The 19,737-nt window shown below is 42.9% G+C and overlaps 1 protein-coding gene across 1 annotated transcript in view; it reads left to right on the plus strand.

Annotated features, from left to right (window-relative positions):
- The first annotated feature begins 762 nt into the window (after positions 1–762).
- Positions 763–19,737, plus strand: part of KALRN (kalirin, RhoGEF kinase) — a 583,131-nt gene continuing 564,156 nt past the window's right edge. The window contains exon 1 of the mRNA XM_012639639.1: positions 763–829. Coding sequence (XP_012495093.1) covers positions 763–829 — 67 coding nt within the window. The remainder of the gene's footprint in view (positions 830–19,737) is intronic.

The following is a 19,737-nucleotide window of genomic DNA, read 5'->3' on the forward strand; positions in this document are numbered from 1 at the left end:
CCTCTGGGAGGCAAATACTGTTCTCTCTAGTTTACGGAGAGGGAGCTGAGGCTTAGGGAGTTGAAGTAACTTGATCAAGGCCAGGCAAATATTAAGTGGTAAGCAGGATTTGAACCCATGGTCGTGTGACTTCAGAGACCATGCTGTCTCTACTATAACAGAAGGTCTGTGAAGAGACAGGAAGAAAGGATCCGTGACCTTTTTCTGTCATGTGGGTCTAGCAGTCTTGGACAAGGAGTGCCTTTGGTCCCGACAGAGAGGCAGTAAGGCTCCTGGTCTTCTGGACTGGCCTCAGGGTCCAGGATGGCTGAGCTGCCGGCTTCCCACCCCCCATCCTGTTGGAGGAGCCACTGGCCTCTGGTGTGGGAGGCATGGAAGCCAGGATGGCGGGAGATACTGGAATAAAATTTAAGACATGGCGCTGACCGTGGATTTTCATTCCCAAGACCACCTCAAACCTCACCTGTTTGCAAAAGTCCTCCCTGACTCCCTCCCACGCATCTCCGACCTCCCCTTGGGTCCAGGCAGGCTCCGTCTGCACACGGCGTTGTTCTGCACTTGTTCCTTTGTTGCTGTGAAACCGGCTCCCGGCACAGTCAGCCGCTGTGTGGGAGGACCGGTGGCTGTCTTTGCAGGCAAGCATTTGCTTAGAGCAGGCTGCGTGTGAGCCCAGCGTCAAGTGATTCCGGCCTCCTCGAGTCAGCGCTGGTGGGATGAGGCTCTGCCGAGGGGACTGGCTGTGAAGGATGCGTTCAGGGTGGGATGACGGACCGCTTCTGGGACCAGTGGTATCTCTGGTATCTCCGCTTGCTCCGGCTGCTGGATCGAGGTATCCGAGTGCGCGTGTGTGTCAGAGAGAGAGACTGGGACAGAGAGAGAGATACACTCGCAGACAGACAGACATAGAGATACACAGAGAGACAGCAGAGAGGGGTGTGGGGGCAAGAAGAGAGAGAAGGAATGAAACAGAGGCGATAGTGAACCCATGGAAAGTAAAGAGAGGCTATTTTTCTGGGGACATATGTGACCCAGCTGGGAATCAGGAGCGCAGGGTCATTTGGGAAGCATCTGAATAGCAGGATCTCATTTCTTGTTGGGTTTTCCATTGAGCTCAGTACTGCGGTCAAAGACAAGTTAAGCCCTGCCTTGCAGGGCTCTTTACAGAACACTCTGAGAAGCAGTGCAGGAAGGAGAATGGTTCCTGCAGCAAGAATCTGGGGGCAATAGACACAGGCTCAAGTCTCAGCTCTGCCACTGACCAACTCTGTAACCTTAGGGTGATTTATGTGACCTTTCTGAGCTTGTTTCCCCATCTGTAAAATGGGCATTTTAAGACCTATCTGCCAGGGTTTCTGTGTAGTTATTATTTAATTCATACATGTAAAACATAAAATATTATGTCTGGTCCACACAGTAGGTGCTTAGTAAATGCTAAGTTCCTCTCTGCACACCTCTCAGCATCATGGAGCTATAGCACCTGCTCTGAAGACAGCTCCTTTGTCAATTGTCTATAGATAGAGCTGGTACAGAATTTGCAGATATTGGAAAGGAAGGGGGAAGTCAGTTTTATTGCTCAGGTTAATCTGACCTTAATACATTTCACCATCAAATATTAATGCAATTAAATCTCCTGACAATGTGACACAAATCCAGATGTTCCCCTGTGAGGAAAAGCCACTGTGAATTTTGTTTAGTAATTGATTTTTTAAAAATGTTGAATGTTATTTTTAAAAGCTTTGGCTTCTTTAAGAGGTTTAGGCAAGAATGAGATCAAACCCCTGATGGAAAAGATGATCCTGGGGAAGCCCTGCTGCTCCACAGCCCAAGGTGTGTTCATCTCTGTTGGGAACAGTCTTAGGTGTGCCAGGAGGTCAATACCAGGTGGGAGCAAAAAGCTGCACAGGGAAGGTGAACCAGGTCCCTTATCAGGGGATAAATCAAAGATGGAGGAAACCAAACCAGCACACACTAAAAGCAGTCTCTCACTAGCACTGAGAAGCAGGCCAGTGGGAGCCAGACTTCAGATGAGATGACAGTGTTAAGAAGGGAACCATTCTGAAGCCAGTGTGGTCTCCAGAAAAAAAAAATAAGGAAACATAACTTCATATTGTTTAAGATCCTAGATTGGGAGAAGGGTGAAGAGATTGCCAGGTGTGAATCTCCGTTATCTGTGTGACCTCAGACAAGTTACTTAACTTCTCTGTGCCTCCTTCCCTTCATTCGTAAAAAGGGGTGATGATGATAATAGTGGTACCAACTCAGAGGGTTGCTGTAGGGGTTAAGTGGGAAACTACAAACAAAATACTTGTGTCTGGCATGAACAAAGTACCCCTTAAATGTTAGTTTTCGTTTCCAAGACAGTTAATTCTCACTCTTTGACAAACATCCTGGGAAAGACAGGAACAGGTGGTATGTAATAACCAGGAACTGAGAAAAGTCCAATTAAGAATTGTTAGAGGCTTAGAGACAATTTATACTTACATGAATTAAAACAAGATTCAAGCTAACATATGATGCCAATTATAAGAAGAAACTAAATGTTAATGTATAAGCTATGATAATACAATTTTTTTTTTTTTTTAGAAAATGCTTAAACTCATGAATTGCAAATTTAGGTTAAAGTTCTGGCTCCATTGCTGTCTAAGTGCCCTTGAACAAATGATTTACCCTCAGTTTGTTAATCTGAAAAATAAGTATATTAATAACACCTACATCATAGAATTTTGGGGAAATTATTATGTTAGTACATGTGTTAGGCATTCTTAGAAATGTCAGGTTAATGAATTTATAGGTTGGTAGATAAGGCTGTCTCCCTGGATAGCAAAAGTTGGCTGCCAGAATTATGTGTTCTTCCATGCATGTTTGGTCCCCATGTATGGTAGCTTGAAAATTATGGTCTTTCATAAATGGTGTCTCTAGGGTTTTCCTTAATGTGAAGCTTTAGACCAGCAGCTCTTGATTGTGTAGGGTGTCTGCTTTCCACGCTTTTGGGGGTTTGGTGTTGATTATGTTGCCCAGTTCTGGTTAATGGGTATTACCGTGTTACATATGCATATGTGTGTATGCTCACATTCGTATTCAAACAATTTTTGGATCTATCAACTTCCCTCTCGTAACTAATGTTAGCTAACATTGCATAGAAAATGGCTTGCTTTAAAGTGGCATGTTAGACTGAGCTAGCTTAGAGACGCTCAATAGATACTTGTCAAATGAATGAATGAATGAATGATGAACCACCCTCTGGGCAGTGTACAAATTTCCCTTAGATTTAATCTTTCTTAAGTGTAACAGAATTTAGCTCCCTTCATCTGTTTTAGGATTTTATGTCATTTTGCCTTCATCATTGCTGTCCCTTATCCATCTTGAAAGTAACGGGCCTCAAGAAAGTAAGGAGGGAATAAAAAATAAGTGGGAAATGATGAGTTTAGCCCAGGAAATTGAAATAATCAACGAGTTGTGTGCTGGCCTGAGTCGCTCACTTGGCTGTGACTGGAGGATGAATGAATCTGTGATTTGACACACCTAGGAAAAGAGAGGAAACGTTAGAACACGTCACGGAGCAGAAATAAATTTTACAAAGAAATAACAGCGTAGACTTGGTGATTGCAGACTAATCTTTTGTCACCCCCATCATTGTTCAGCCAAAGGTAAGGGTTTAAAAAATAAAAGGTATTGTTTTATAGGGCTGTATTTAACTATATGCAGGGATTTATATGATAATGAATTGCCAGCTTGTTCAGACATTATTTTGGTGACTTATTCTCACTAAAACAGATGCTGTTTTTATGATATTTGTTACTGGGCGTGTGTCAACTCTGCTGATTGTGTTCTCTGCTTATAGACATTGACTAAGGAGATAGTTCCCATAATGGGGACTGTCCATCAAAAGAAAAGAGCTTGTAAAGATAAGAAACACGAGTTGTATATAAAAGAAGAGAAGTAATGTTGCTTTTTGTTGATGTTGGGTTTTGGTGTATTTGTGAGGATCTTACAAATAAGGTGGGGTTTTACATTCCTTTGTTTACGTGTAATTTTTAGTTTTTGGTAGTGAAAGGGCAAAGAGTGAAAAACTGATGTTCTTTATTCATAGAACATCAGACAATGTTTCCCAGTATGTGAGAAGGACCATGATATAATTTTTGGTTGATCTACAGATGTTGTTTGAGCTTCTCTTGCTGGTCACTGCCTGGTACAGTCCAGAGGACAATCTACTCTGTCCAATACCTGCTTCTGCTGGGCTGTGCACCCTTGCCCCACCCTATATGGTGCAGGCCCTCCCCAGCCCCACACACTCTTCAGCTCTCCCCTCCTTCCCACCTCTAGCCTCACTCTTATTCTTACACTGCTCTGTCCTGGGCTCTGGCCCCAGATGTCTGCTCTGCCAGCTGGCCCCTGCTGCCTGTGCCTATTCTCTGTCCCTCATGCTCTTTCAGGACACAGCATCATGCTACCTGCCACCAGAATCCCCATTCCCTGGCATTTCTTTATTATTCTGCAACTCATTACCCAACTCTATCCCTTCTGGCCCCCTACGCTGGGCCGACTTTGCCCCATGGATCCAGTGTCTTCAGCCCTGGACCTCCCCTTCGCTGCCTTCCCTGCCTTCTGACTCTGCATGCCTTTACCTCTCAGGAGCCATTATCTTTTCTTCTTTTGCTTCTGCCTTTTTATGTCACCTTACCATTACCCCAAGTCCACTAGTTTCTTTTAAAAATAAATTTAAGTAAAAGATGGAATTAATATAAAGGAAATAATGGTCAAAGTTGTGGATATGGTGAAAATGGTGATAGAAATACGAAAATGACTGAAGTTTGGAAAACTTAAGTGACATGTTGAATTTACAACATAAGTTTTAGGCTGCTAATTTCTTGGTGCTTTTTGAAATCGATATATAATAACTATACATATTTATGGGGTAGACGGGATATTTTGATACATGCGTATAATGTGTAATGGTCAACTCAGGCTGTTTAGGATGTCCATCACCTTGAACATTTGTCATTTCTTTGTGTTGGGAACATTTCAGATCTTCTCTTCTAACTATTGTGAGATATCTAATATATTTTTGTTAACTATAGCCCCCCCTTAGTGTGCTGTCAAACACTGGAACTTATTCCTTCTATCTAACTGTATGTTTGTACCCTTAATCAACCTCTCTTCATCCCCCCAACCCCATTACCAGTGCCTGGTAACTATCATTCTAATCTCTACCTCCATGAGATCAACTTTTTTTAGCTCCTGTATGAGTGAGAACACACAATATTTGTCTTTCTGTGGCTGTCTTATTTCATTTAACACAATGACCTCCAGTTCCATCCATGTTGCTGCAAATGACAGGATTTCATTGTTTTTTATGGCTGAATAGTATTGTGTATATATACCACATTTTCTTTATCCATTCATCTATTGATACACACGTGGGTGGATTCCATATAATGCTACAATAAACATGAAGGTGCAGGTATCCCTTTGATGTACTGATTTCCTTTCATTTGGATAAACAGTAGTGAGATTGCTGGATTGTGTAACAGTTTTATTTTTAGTTTTTTGAGAAACCTCCATACTGTTTTCCATAATATCTCTACTAACTTACATTCCCACCAACAGCATGTAAGGGTTCCCTTTTCTCTGCATCCTTGCCAGCATCTGTTATTTTTTTCTTTTTGATAATAGCCATTTTAACTGGGGTGAGATAATATTTCGTTGTGGTTTTGATTTGCATTTCCCTGATGATTAGTGATATTGAGCATTTTCTCATATGCCTGTTGACCATTTGTATGTCTTCTTTTGAGAAATGTCTATACAGATCCTTTGCCCATTTTTTAATGGGATTATTTGGTTTTTTGATGTTAAGTTCTTTCAGTTCCTTGGATATTAAGAATATCAGTCCCTTGTTGAATGAATAGTTTGCAAATATTTTCTCCCATTCTACAGGTTATCTTCTCACTCTGTTGATTGTTTCCTTTTCTGTATAGAAGCTTTTTAGTTTTGACAAAGGTGTTGAGAATATACATGGGAGAAAGGACACCCATTTCAATAAATGGTGCTGGGAAAACTGGATATCCATATGCAGAAGAATGAAACTAGACCCCATCTCTTACCATATACAAAATCAACTCAAAATGGATTAAAAACTTAAATGTAAGACCCAAAACTATAAAATTACCAGAAGAAAACACAGGGGAAACCCTTCAGGACATTGGTCTAGGCAAAGATTTTATGTCTAAGACCTAAAAAGCACAGGCAACAAAAATAGGCAAATGGGATTATCCACTTGGTGCTTTGTCCACATTCCTGTAGCCACCCCACCACAAAGTGCTTTGGATTCTGGACCAGAAACCAACTGGTTCTTCCTCGATGTACGAGAGAATCATCTGGTAGCTCTTAGAAAGCACAATATCCAGTTCCTCCCCTCCAACTCCCTATGCCAGCCAATTAAATTAGAGTAGCTGGAAAGGGGCTGGACACTGGCATTTGTAAGGAGCTCTGCAGGATTCTAATGGCAGCCAGGGCTGAGAATTGCTTGTTGTCAACCTTTCATATGGATGCCAGAAAATAAAAGGCAAAAGGACTCTTGTGCAAAATAACAAAATAAATGAGAAAATAAGTCACTTTATGAGAATAGTAAACACAGGAGTACACATAAGATTATACTAAGGAACAAAATGTAAAAGAGCATAATCCTTTGGGTACAATTCATGCAGCTTTCTTTACAAACTTCAACCATTTTCTACCACTATGTGTAGCTAAACCTTGGCCTTCATATTCCTAAGAAAACAATTTGCCTGTGTTTCAGAAAGTTGTCTGGCCCCGGCTTGCTTTGGGTTTATTGCCGTCAGTTCTGGCTACTTAGGGCTTTGGAGACAGGGATGGTGGTCTGTCACTGTAGATGTTAAAAGTCTTTCTTGCTTAGTATAACTCATACCAGGAAATATGTGAGCACTGTCCATAATATGCTAGAATTAGAGAAAGAAAAATCTCTTATTCCCTTCAGGATAAATGTGAGGTAAGGAAAATAACTGTCCTCAAACCTTCATGGTGTTGGGCTCTACTTTGGTCAGGAATCTACTTGGGTTTTTCATTAAAATTCATCTCGCCCTGACTGGCCATTCTCTGTTGTCTCAACTTTCAAATCTCCCAAACATTCTAATTCAAGGATTGGTTCTGCCCGGAGGCAGTGCAGGGTCCAGACTCAGAGGGATCTCATGGCCTTGGTTGTCTCGGTCGCCTGATCTTTGTGCTTGCCTGCTCTTTGGTCTTGTCCTTAACATGCCTGCAGCCTTGTTCCTGGCCCCTGGTCTCCCATCACTGGCGGATGCCCTGTCTTTGGCTTGCTTGCTGCTTAGTTTTCTGCACAGCTCTGGCCCCTAACTGGGTCAAGCTTGGTGTTTCTACTTGGATCCTCTGCTTGTAACTGGTCCCTAGCCTGCCATGGGCTCCAGATAACAACCTTGGTCTGGCTTGCCCTGTTCTTGTTAACTGTTGCATATGTGTACCCAGCATGATGTGTGGCTTCCTTGTGTCAACCTTTATGACTTGTTCATTCCCTCCTATAGTCAGTGAGAAAAAGAAGGGAAAAGCACACAGCATGTATGAGAAAAGCACATCGGGTAATTTTCCTGTGCTGGAGTTTTTCTAATTAGAGGAGTTTAGGTTGTAATCAGCTTCCCATTTGAGCCGAATATTCATATGATACATAAAGAAGTTACTTTAAATTAGCTTTTAAAGTCACAAATATATACCTATTAAAGTTATTTAATTGGATTTTGGCACAAGATCACTTTCCTAAAGGAACCAGGCCTCTTGTCTAATAAACAGTTTGAGCACAGGGCCACTTGAAACAGCATCACAGAACAATTCCCCATTGTTCTACACCAGAGCCTCACCAGCAACTTTCATACTTTCTTGTGCTTCCTCTTGAAATGCCTGAAGCCTCTTCTTACAGTTAATCCACATTCTTTTCCTTTTAAACCTCTTAACCCCTGTGTCCTCCAGAAAAAGCTCCCCTTACTAATCATACCTGGTTCTGTTGAGAAACTTGTGGGTGCTTAGGTGCAAGACCAATGGTGTGTGATTCTGCTGTGCTGCTGTGGGTAGTAGTAATATATACTTCTGAGGTGGTTGTGAGCATTGGAGGAGTTAATATGTGTGGTCAGTATCTGGTACCAATAAGTACTCAGTAAGTGTGTGCTTGTTCTCCTGGATTTCTGTAGCTATTAGGGAGCTTAATTGCTTTTAGGGGGTCATTTTCCTCCACTGAGAGTCAAGCTTCCCTGAGGGCAGGCCCTTGTCCCCACCATTCCTTTGTACTTTTATCTAGACACCTAGTTCAAGGTTGTATCCCAATAGGAAACCTAATAAATAACTCTGGCTAACAAAGTATCTGAACTCTCCAGGGAGCAAGTGATTATCACAGCATTGTTAAAGAGGAAAAAAGAGAACTGTGATTATTTGATAATTCCAAATATCTTACCCCTTTGGTCCTCATTATGCCTCTCTGAGATAGGTCACAGCAGTTTTCATTTCACAGACAGGACTCAGGCTCATAGACATTAAGTGCTTTGCTAAAGTTAGAAAGCTGCTAAGAGAAAGGTCAAGATACAGGGCCCCCAACTCCTGTATAGGTTGGGTTGTCTCCTATAGCTGCTGTACATCTCTCTCTGTCTCTGGCATACATGTTAAACTGGGTGTCCAGCCGCTGTCCCTGTCAGCAAGTAGTAGAGCATATCACTGGGGTGTCTTGTCTGCGGTGTGAGATCCCCAGACAAGATGTATGTAGGCCAAGTCCTGGGGGAAGGACACTGATAGCTGCTTTGTGAAGTACTGGTGTGATGTTTCCATCCAGTGGGGTAGAGGTTACTGTGATGTGAGAACAGTGAGGCAGTACTTCCCTGGGTATGGCATGGTCTCCCAAGGCCTGTTCTTCTGTTGTGGCATATTCAGTGATTGCTGAGAACCAAGGGGCAGTGGGACAGCTGTGTCCCTGGGTGGTCAGAAAGCCAGCTGAATGCCCACTCTAAGTGATGGGTTTACTCTTCACCTTGTGGACACAGGTGGCTTGTTATCAAAGAAACCATCAAAGCAATAAATAATGTTGTTACTATTAGTGGCAGTAGTAATAACATCTACTGAGGGCCCGGTATAAGCAGGAAGCATTCATGGGTAGAAGGTAGGATTCCTGACCTCAGGGAGGTTGGAATTCAAATGCCTAAAGTGTTCCTGAAAGATCAAGAATCAATAGTAACCTCTCTGAGTCTCTGTTGGCCTCTCTATCAAATGACAGATTACTTACAAAGGGGATCTCTTCTAGCTCTAACATTCCATAGTTCCATGTGGACAATACCTGCAATTCCTATAAAATATATGCTTACAACACCTACAATATGTCTGTGTGATGCCATAAGGTACTACTTCATGCTAAACTGCTAAATGAGTGCTACAAATTCACAAAAGGGAGAAATAATTGCGTCTGAATGAAGGAGAAAATGTTCATTCATTCAGTGAATGTCTTCTGAAGACCTACTATGTGTCTTGTTCTATTCAAGGCTCTGAGAATACAGTGCTGAAGAAGACAGTGTTCTTGTCTTCACGAAACTTTATAGACTAATGGGGTAAATAGACAATAACAGATAACACAATAGATAATACAATGGCAGTTAGAATAAAAAGGAGAGATCTGAGTTAAGCTATAGTAGTACTTCATTATGAAAATGAAAGTCAGGGAATATAAAGTCTACTTGGGGAATGATGACTAAACCAGACTTCCTGGAGCATCTGTATAGTAAGAGGTAAGTTGGAGAGATAGGTTGGGGCCACCTTGTGAAGATTCTTGCTTGCATATCAGGTTAAGAGCAAATGATGGCAGGGTAGTAGCATTCAACTACCCAAAAAAAGTATTCTACAGTACCCATGTACCAGGCAGTAAGTAGGTACTGGGACTATAAAGAAGCACAACTGGGGTGCTTATGGTTTAGGGAGAGACTAGATGCATTAGAAAGTACTTAGGGCAAGATTGGTAAGTGCGATGACTTAGGCCTACATAGGTTAAAGAGGGCAGAATAGTTACCTGGGCGGGTAGGAGAAGTAAGTCGTCTTATAATATCCGATAGTTCAGCTCGGGGATGCAGGATGAGTAGGAGTTTGCTTGGTGAAGATGGTAAGGACAGGCATTTCAGTCAGTAAAGCATGGGCAGAAGGACAAGGGGGGTTGAGGGGTTGGACAGCTGAAAAAAAGGGGGAAGGCCAGTGTATCAGAAAGGCAGGGTGCACGAGAGGGAGAAGAAGTCACAGGGGACTTCTGAGCACAAGGGCCTGGGGCTGGTAATGTTCTTTAACGATAAATCTGAATGCACAGGAAGAACTGGAGGAAAAGAAGAGTAGGTCTATAGAAAGGAAGGAAGAGAAGGATGTACGAGATAATGTCAGAGTAACAGGGATTTCTCACTCTTCATGTTCAAGGATGATTGAAGCTTCCATGCTTAGGTTTGACTAGAGGAGTGGCAACAGTTACACTAAAAGTCTGAAAGGGGGAGTAGGGTTAGGGGTGTTGGCAAAGGGATTTAGAAACTTTGAGTTTTAGATGGTTACAAGGTGCTCGGTTCCTTTATGCAGCTGAAACATGCCTGTGTTTCTAGGGAATGGTTAGGGAGGAGATGCATATTTTGAGTCATCCGCCAAGAAGTGATAGTGAAACTGATAATAGCTCAGGAAAGACAGTATAGAGAGCAATGAGAGCAGTGTAGACTGCTTTTGGAAAGTGTTGACATAGGGAGACAGGATCAGAGAGATGGGAAGAGTATTCCTTAAGGGTAGGGGGAGAGCCAGGCTATAATAACTTCACGGAAATAGAGAAGGGACAGTTAGGAACCCCACGGGCAGGGAGATGGGGCAATGCTGAGGGGTTTGGTGACAGAAGGTACTGGTGACTACTTACTGCATTGTTTCAGCGCCACAATGAGGAGAAACCAGCTTGCGGTGGGAGGAGGTGGTGAAGATGAGGCAGCAGCAGGCACACATTGTTTGTTTGAGAAATATGTCAGAAAACGCAAGGTAAAAATAGAATGGTGGTTGGTGGGACATTAGGGTCAAGTGATGATTTTGTTAAAGAAGGGAGGCCTGGATATATATTTGAGGCTGGAGGAAGGGACTATGACAAAAGTTTAAAAATGATGAACAGAAATGGATTTATCCATTCAATAAATATTCATCGAGCAGTGACAATATTCCAGGCACTGTGCTATTTGCTGGGGATATAGCATGAATAAGGCATGAAGCCTTCATGCAGTTTACATTCTAGTGAGTAAGGCAGACGATACGCAAGTCAAGCAACAGCTGAATTTATAATAGCAGCTTGTGATAAGTGCTGTAAGTGCAGTGATGGCCTGGGGGAGTTAGGAATGGGTTGAGTAAAGAGTGCAGATGGAAGTGGTAGACTGGAGGAGGGGAACACTTCCTCTGTTGGAAGGAAGGAAGAAGGAGTGCTTAGAAAATGATTTTTAAGTAGGAAAAGGGAAAAATGAGGAAATGCAGTTCAGATGGCCTTGACATTCTTAGCAAAAGAGTATGGGCTGAGACTGGAGAGGTGGGAGGGTTCGAGTCCTTGGATAGATCCTTACCTTCTTCATTCTTACCTCCTACAACCCTGTGATGTGGAAGATTATTCTCATTGTGTAGATGAGATAACTGAGGGGACTCCGGACCCATGTCTAGATAGTGTAGGGGCAAGAGGGAGGTCCCTCACCTGGATACTCTATCATCCAACACATCTCCAAGCTCGGAGGTAACTGTCAGTGCAATCAAGAGATCAGTCCCTCCTCCCTCCTCCTATACAAAACCCTATGCTGGGCCCTGGGGGAGATCCCAGAGAGGAGATGACACCTGCACAAGGAGAAAGAGGTGGAGTTGGAAGAGATCTCTCGTTTAAGACATGAGGAAACTGAAGCTCAAACAGTTGATTTCACTTCTCAAAGTCATACAGTTAGCTATTGGGTCAGCCTAGATGTGAAGCCAGAACAAAAACCTTCAAGTTGAGAACTCTTTCCATTATATTCCCCTGTGTTTTTAACCCAATTCTACCCCTTTTAGTGTGCTCAGTAGCCCTGGTATAGTCATTGTATGGGAAAGAATGGGCAGTCAGGAGAATTCCTAAGTTTGAGGATTGTCTGCTTTGGGTTCAGCTTTTTAAGACTCTAAGCAAAATTTCTAAGAAGCCCCCAAAGCAAGATTGTATTTCCTTATCTTTCTTTGTTATTATCATGAAAAATAAGCTGAGTAGAGTTGGAAGTGGCACCTCCTGGCTCTCCTGGGCTATTGCAGAACTGTGCTCTATAGAACCAGCCCAGAGTGAAGGCAGAGAGGTGTCTTCCTTACAAACCCCAGCTAGGAGGAAGAGTTGGCATGGGGCTTTTAATCTACATTCATGTTAAACGAAATCTGTTAGATGGGATAATGAGCTCCGTATTTTACAGACTATTTTAAGCTTGTCTCAAAATAAAGTACAGGGTTAGGGGTGGAGGAGGGACGTTAAGTCTTGGAGACAAAATGCCATGGCTTACTCATCAGTGTTTTCATTTTAATGATCCCAACCCCAGTACAAGTCCCTCAGCGACACTGTAATGGAAACCACATTTTTTTTTTTTTCTGCTGGAAGTTTCAGGATGAATACAGCCAAATGCTTCGAAACGTAATTAAGGTTACAATCTCCCATCCCAAGTAATATACAGACCTTTCACCCAGGGGGCTCAGCTAGAGACAGTGTGGTTGGAAAGCAATTGAAATTATAGAGACATTTTTTTCCACTAGTCTGTAGCCCACCACAGCTTGTTTTCTAGTCCTTCCCCCACCCCCACCACCCCTTCCCCTTAACTGCTGCTTCATCCCTGGGAAGGAATAAACCAACACGTAAATAAGAACCACGGTGTTGACTCCTTCCCTGCCACGGGGAGAGAATCCCAGATGGATGCTGCTGTGTCTGCAGGAGGCTGGACTGGGGGCAGAGGCAGCACATTTGGAAGGACAGCCAAGGGAGCCTGCCAATAGCTGTGGGGTGCTGGGAGGGGGCAGGTGAACAATGTCATCATTAGGTATGGAAGGGAGTGGGGAATGTTCTGCACATTATAGGTTGGAAAATCCAGCTCATAGGAAGGTCTTGAGGACTGAAGAGAGCAAGGCGGCTCCTTCTTCTATGTTTGGACATGACTGGTCTCCTTTGCCTTGGCAAACTTTCTGCACCTGCAAAGATCAAAGTGAAGAAACTTGGCATGACCAACCTGATTATGTGGGCTTCTTTTCCCCCCTCTTAACCACATCTTGAACACCTGGAATGTATAAGATAGTAGGAGCCCTTAGTACGTATATGTACACACTCTCTGTTTGGCCAATAACAGTCCAATCTTATCCTTGTAGAACAAAGGAAGGGTTAGGATATTTTCCCCCTGTCTACCTTGGTCCCATACTCTGCTCCTGGGGGTAGCAGTTCTGGGATAGACAAGGTTAAGAGCCCACTGGGGACTCTGCTTGGCTCCTCAGAGATCATATTGGTACATTTCTCACTACCCCCGCCACCAAAGGGCAAATAGTCGTGTTAATAATATCTCCTTCAGGAAAACGTTTATAATTAGTACATTCTTGCTTCATCTAACTAGTGACTAAATACCTTTCTGAGTCTGTTTTCTTCATTCAGAAAATTAGGATAATATCTATCTGTGGTAGTCATTAGTGCCATTCAGTAAATACTTCCAGCTCTCTACCTTCTGTGTAAGGTCGTACTTCCCTGTACTTTAGTCTTGTGACTTGCTTTGGCCAAAGAAATGTGAGCAAAAGTCAAGTGTTTCATTTCATTTGAAGCCAATATATTATTGACTTCACTATTCCACTGGTTTCATTTGTCTGCATAAATCCTTCGTCAGCCTGGGACCCTGAGTAACTATGATGAGAATAGCTCTCTGCTGGACCATGTTGATCATGTAGTATGAGCAAGGAATCATCTTATTTTCTGTTAAGTTACTAAGATTTTGGGGTGGTTTATATCTATAAGCCTGCCTGTCTTGACCAGTTTATGTATTAATACTACCTCATAAGGTTTTGTGGGGAATTATACAAAATTGAAGTCTATGTACAGTGCATGCCACATAGCATAGATTCAGCAAATGGTGGCTACTTTATTCTCACCATGAATATCATTTAGGATGCTTTTGGCTGCAGGTGACTGAGCCCAGACTCAAAGTGGCTTAAACAATAAATACATTTCCTCCCCCCAACCCGTGCCCACCACTTCTCCTCCTTCTCTCCTTTTGCTTCTCCTTCTTCTGCTTTTTTTACAAGAAATTCGGAAATTAGACAGTTAATTAGAGACTCAACATCCTAACCAGCTTGTTGTGATTCAGTCTGCTTAGGTTCCTTAGATTTCTTACATTTATAAAATGTTTAGTTTTAGAAGATTTTCAGCCATTATCTCTGTTCTTTCTCTTCTTTCCTTTTGAGGAAAGATTATATGTTGAAATTTCTCACTGTATCTTCTGTATTTCTTATTATTACTTCTATATTTTTCGTAATTTTATCTATGAAGCATTCTAGATAGTTTCCTCTGATTTATTTTCCAGTTTTTCTGTATTCAGCTATGTCTAATCTGTAATTAAATGTGTTCATTGACTTCTTACTTTCAATGATTATATTTTTAGTGCTAGAATCCCTATTTCTTTTCCAAATCACTTTTCTTTTATTTTTCCAGTTTCATGAAAAAACTTTCAAGCTTGTTTTTTATTCCAGTCAACATAGTAAGCATGTTTATTTTATAGTTTCTGTTTGATAAGTATAATATCTAAAGTCTTTATGGATCTGTTTCTTTTTTCTTCCAGCTTTATTGAGATAACATTGACAAAAATGGAATGTATTTATCATATACGTGATGCTTTGATGTATGTGTACATTGTGAAATGATTACCATAAATGTGGGTCTCTTTCTGTATTCTGTTGTTCCTGATGGTTTTTCATGGCATATTTTTTCCTTGTGTTTTGGTTATCTTTGTGTCCTGGCAACTATTTTTGAAAAAGATTTTATGTGAATAATCTGAAAGCCAAGATTGGTAACTTTCTCCTGCAATGATTTTCATTTTCTTTTGACAGACCTCTAGGGATATTACCAATCTAGTTCTACCTTAACCTGTGTTTGAATGCTTGAGATTCCTTGGACCCAGGTTATAGGCAACTGGGTTTTAAGTTTGCCTGAGAGCTAGTTTATTCTAGGCTACCCTTACCTTGAGGGTAAAGCTCTCTCCCTGGGGGCTTAGAGTGGATATTGTTTATCAAAGTCTTCTCCCTGGGTGGGCCCTAAACCTTGATTTCTGTTTCCCCCACTCCTGGTTGCCAAAAGCACAGCTTAGTTTCTTGCAGATTGTCATATACTCTCAGGGCAAAAGTTGCTTTGTGTTTTGGGTCTAGCTCTTTGGATTTTCAACTTCTAGATTTGGGCCTAATAATTTTTTGTTATCTTGTTAGTTCTTTAATACTTTGAAGAAGATTAAAAACGAACACAAACAGTTGTCCTCAGTGGGAGGGTTGGTCCTAGTCACCCAGCCTGCCACTATAAGAAATGGGGATCCTAGGGCCCCAATTCCTTGCCTCCTTCCGTTCTCCCATCCTTATGGTCCCAAGATGGCTGCTGTAACGCCACACGTCGCTTGCAGAACTGACAATGGAAAGAGCCTGTTTCTCCACACAAGCATTCACATAGGTCTCTTTGAGAGCAAGAAAACCTTTCCTGGATGTCCATCAGGAGACTTTTCCTGATGTCTCAAAGGACATAATTTGACCACCAATTCCTAAACAAGTCACTGGAAAGGGATGTAATTTCCATGATTGGTATAATATAATCAGCATTTACCCTGTGGAACTGGAAGTTGTCTTTGCTTCCTGTGAAGTGCATGCTTGATTTCTGAACAAAATGTAGGTCTGTAAGCAAGGAATAAGGAGTAAATGGCCTCTGGGTAGGCAACCAGCTGGGCCTACCACACTCTGTGCTCAGCTAGGATTAAAGATTAAGAAGTATAGTTATAGTTCTTATTCTACTTGGGGACCTGCAGGCTCTGAATGATGCAAGAAAATGTAGAGCCAAACCTAACAGGAAAGATTCAGAAAATTTGGGAGCATATTCCTTGAAAACACACTTAATAAGTTAAAAACTACAAAAATTTGGGATAGCCTGTGATCAAAATGTAGTAAATTTAATTAATCAGAAATATTAAAAATAAATATTATACAGCCAGAAGAATGGCTTTACTGGAAATATATTCAAAAAACTTAATCACATTACAAATTACTTCTATAAATGCATATTGTATAAAAACTAATGCATCTGATGGAGTCATATGGATCCACTGGGTGAGGTGGGTTCTTCCAAGTGTTCCTGGCAGACGTGGGATGCAGCTTATAGTAGGAGGAAAATATTAAGGCTTAAGAATCCTCCCAGACCTTGGAAATATGGCATCACTTCCTTGGCAGGGCTGGAAGGCTGTCCTTGCTCTAATGTATCTTCCCTTGGTACCTAGCAGCAGGGGGCCACAGAAGGTGAGGTTTGAGGACACAAAGACAACATTTCCTAAGTGCGGGCTTGCTCCCTGCCTCTCGGAAACCAGACTCTACATTCTCCCCTTGGGACAAGAGGCCCCAGAGGGAGGAGAATTTATTCTGCCTGCTCCCAGCTGTCCCCTCCACAGTATTTGTCTGAGAAGAGGAAATCCAGTTCCTGACACTAGCCTTCCACAGTTTGGGATCCATTTTTCCTCCCTCATTTTTTCTATATCCTGTCTATATGACTTGGCCTCATCCTAGAAGTTCCCCTTCTCAGTCCATCACTGGCCGTAGGTTGCTGGCTCTTAGAAGTCCCTCAAAGAAGATGCCCAAAATAGGTGTGCCAAGCAGTTTGAAAGTGTGCATGGATTGATATTTTTAGTTATGGGCAGCTGAGTGCAGCTGGGTTTTGGGGTAGGATGGGGACAATTGGGGTGCAAGTAAATTGGATGGAGGTATACCTACACATGTGTTCTGTCCTCTCTTATTACCTCTATGCCATTTCATCCTTCAGCACCACCACTTAAAGCTACTGATTTGTGTGACCAGGCTCCCTGAAAAACCAAAGAAAAACATAAATCTTAATAAAGTTTGGAAGTATCAAGTTCAGTGGCTGGGCTTATTTTGCTGATGATGGACTTGCTTTTCAGGCAGTATGTTGAATGTGTGAGGAGGCTTTGAAATCAAAGTGGCCTGATTGAGCTCATAACTTCACCACTTACTACTGTGTGACATGGGGCATATCACTCAGCCTCTCTAGGCCTTGGTCTCCTCATGTATAAGATGCTGACTATATCATATTATTTTTACCTCATAGGGTTATTGTAAGGATTGAGTGATGTTACACATGTTAAATGCTCAATAAATGTTAGCTATTAATTCTTAACCTATATTGCCTAGAATCTAACTTTTGGATAAGAAGAGGGTGGAGGAATGGTCCTGGAAGCCTAGAAAGGCAGGTGTTGGGAAGACAGTATGTTCATGTGAGGACCTGGACTTCCAGAGAGACAGTCAAGAATTGGGTTGAGGGAGGGAGTCAAAGACCAGCTTCCATTTCTCTTTAAGTTTGGCCCAAGGCCATGGGGAAGCTTCAGCCTCAGGCTGCCTGTGTACTCACTTGTTCTGCTTCCTTACCCTGAGGCTACCGGCCAGCTGGCTGAGCTGGGCTTCCTCTGGGGGGGCAGTCTCCTTGCTGTCTCCTGCTGGCTCAGCCAGCCAGGCTCAAGGTGCCTCTTGCCTCACTGGAGTTCCTTTTCCATTAAGTAGATTAAGGGTTTGAATGGCCTGCTCAGAATAATGGACACATTAATTGGCAGGCATTAGGAGGCTTTGGCATTGATAAATCTTCAGGCTCTGGGCAGTATCTGCTGAAATCCATTCTTATCAACTGCTTAGGGAGAGAAGGATCCAAGGGCCATGGTGAATGTCTCAACCCAGAGAGGGAGGAGCTGAGGCAACAGGGTCTTCAGAGGTGCTGGAAGGGTAAAGAGCAGGCCCTGGGTGGAAATATTTTTAAAAAGGAAGACAAGAGGAAGGGTTTCCCTCTTTAAATAGGAGAGGTGCTTGTAGTCAGCTCTTTCTCACCACCTTACACAGAGGGATGAGGGACCAGGCCTGAGGTAGCAGATTGGAAGAGGAGTTATGTCAGGGGTACAGAAATGTAGTTCAGTCTGCACAGCGACCACTGTGGGCATTTGGACATGTCCTGGCCATTTCATCAGAGAGACAAGCATCCCTGGGTACCTGTTTATAAGATGGATTTGAATAGGAAGAAGGGGGAAGTGGGTTTTGAGAGACCACGAGCTCTCTTTCCTAGACATTCAGCTCTAGCCATTGCCATGTCACACCTGAGCCCTGAGGAGAGGAGCACTGTGCAGAAGCTGCCAGAGCTGTTTTCATGAGGGCTCTGGTGACATGTGGGGACAGGTGTTGTTGGTCTGTAGACACAGAGTGGGGAAGACCCAGGAACTTAGGCTGCTTGGCAGTTGGAATGCTGGGGACTTGAGAGCTTGGAGCCAGCACCCCATGCTGGGTCGGATGCTGGTGTCCTCACAGAGGGCGCCTTAGGCATCCTCCAGCAGCAGCCAGCAGCCAGAGCAGGAGAGGAAGGGCGTGGCAGGTGTGGCTGACACTGCTTTGCGAGCAGGGATGAGCAGGGAGAGACGTGAGTAGGGCTTCTGGACGTGGCGGGATGAGATTCTTCATTGGCTGAGGTACAACGTGAGAAAGATGATCAGGCCAAAACCAGAGAAATTTGAATTGCCTCTGTTGATGAGGACTTCTTGTCTGGTGAGAACCAGAAAGCTCAAGTCATGGAAGAAACTTCTTGGCAGTGAGGTAGTATTCCTTAATTTAACAAATTTTTATTGAATACCTAGCCTGGGCAGGCACTACTGTAGTAGAAGTGTGAACAAGATAGGCAGAGTCTTTGTCTTCATGGAAATTACTGTGGAGGGAAAGGATTACTTAGTCAGAAAGTGCCATGAGAGCAGAGAAGAGGAAGAGAAGAATTTCAGCTGTGGACTTCACCTTGCAAGGCCTTAAAGGAAGGGTAGAAGCTGGACTTAACGGAGATAGAGGACGGCCTCAGAGGAAGGGGAGAGTTTGGGAAATAGTCTTTACCTGGAAGATGTGTGTTCATATGCATTGTGAGTGTGCATGAAGGGGATTTGGAATAATAAGAAAGCTGGAAAGATTGGCTGGGTGGGCTTTATAGTCCATGCTAGAGACTTAGGATTTTATTTAGTAGTCTATGGGCAGCCATTGGGAGATTTTGAGCAAGGAAAGTAACTTGATCAATCCTTTCCTGTCTCTGGCTGAGGTCACTTAGCAGCACTGGTGTTAGGCAGGGCTACAGGCCATGATTGTTTCAATATGTTCTCTTCCTGGCCTTCTCACGGGAGCAGTTGTAATTTTATTTTTACCCACATCTCTGTTTTTGGTGTGCGTCAGATTAGCGGCTCTATGTCTCTGGTTGGAAGAGGACTTCTGTTCAAACTGCTGTATGGGTGGAGTCTTTCCGCCACTGTCCAAGCCCTGCTGCCCCTCCTGGGTGTTGACCTTGGCTGCAGAGGGCGTGTCTCTTGATTTAATGCTGTTTGCTTCCCCTGCTTTTTTAGCTTCCTCCTGGTACTTCTGAGTGACCAGGGTTCCTGCCCGGAGGTTGAGCCA

The sequence above is a fragment of the Propithecus coquereli genome, unplaced genomic scaffold (genome assembly GCF_000956105.1).
Source record: "Propithecus coquereli isolate 6110/MARCELLA unplaced genomic scaffold, Pcoq_1.0 Scaffold10, whole genome shotgun sequence".
Classification (NCBI taxonomy): Eukaryota; Metazoa; Chordata; class Mammalia; order Primates; family Indriidae; genus Propithecus; species Propithecus coquereli.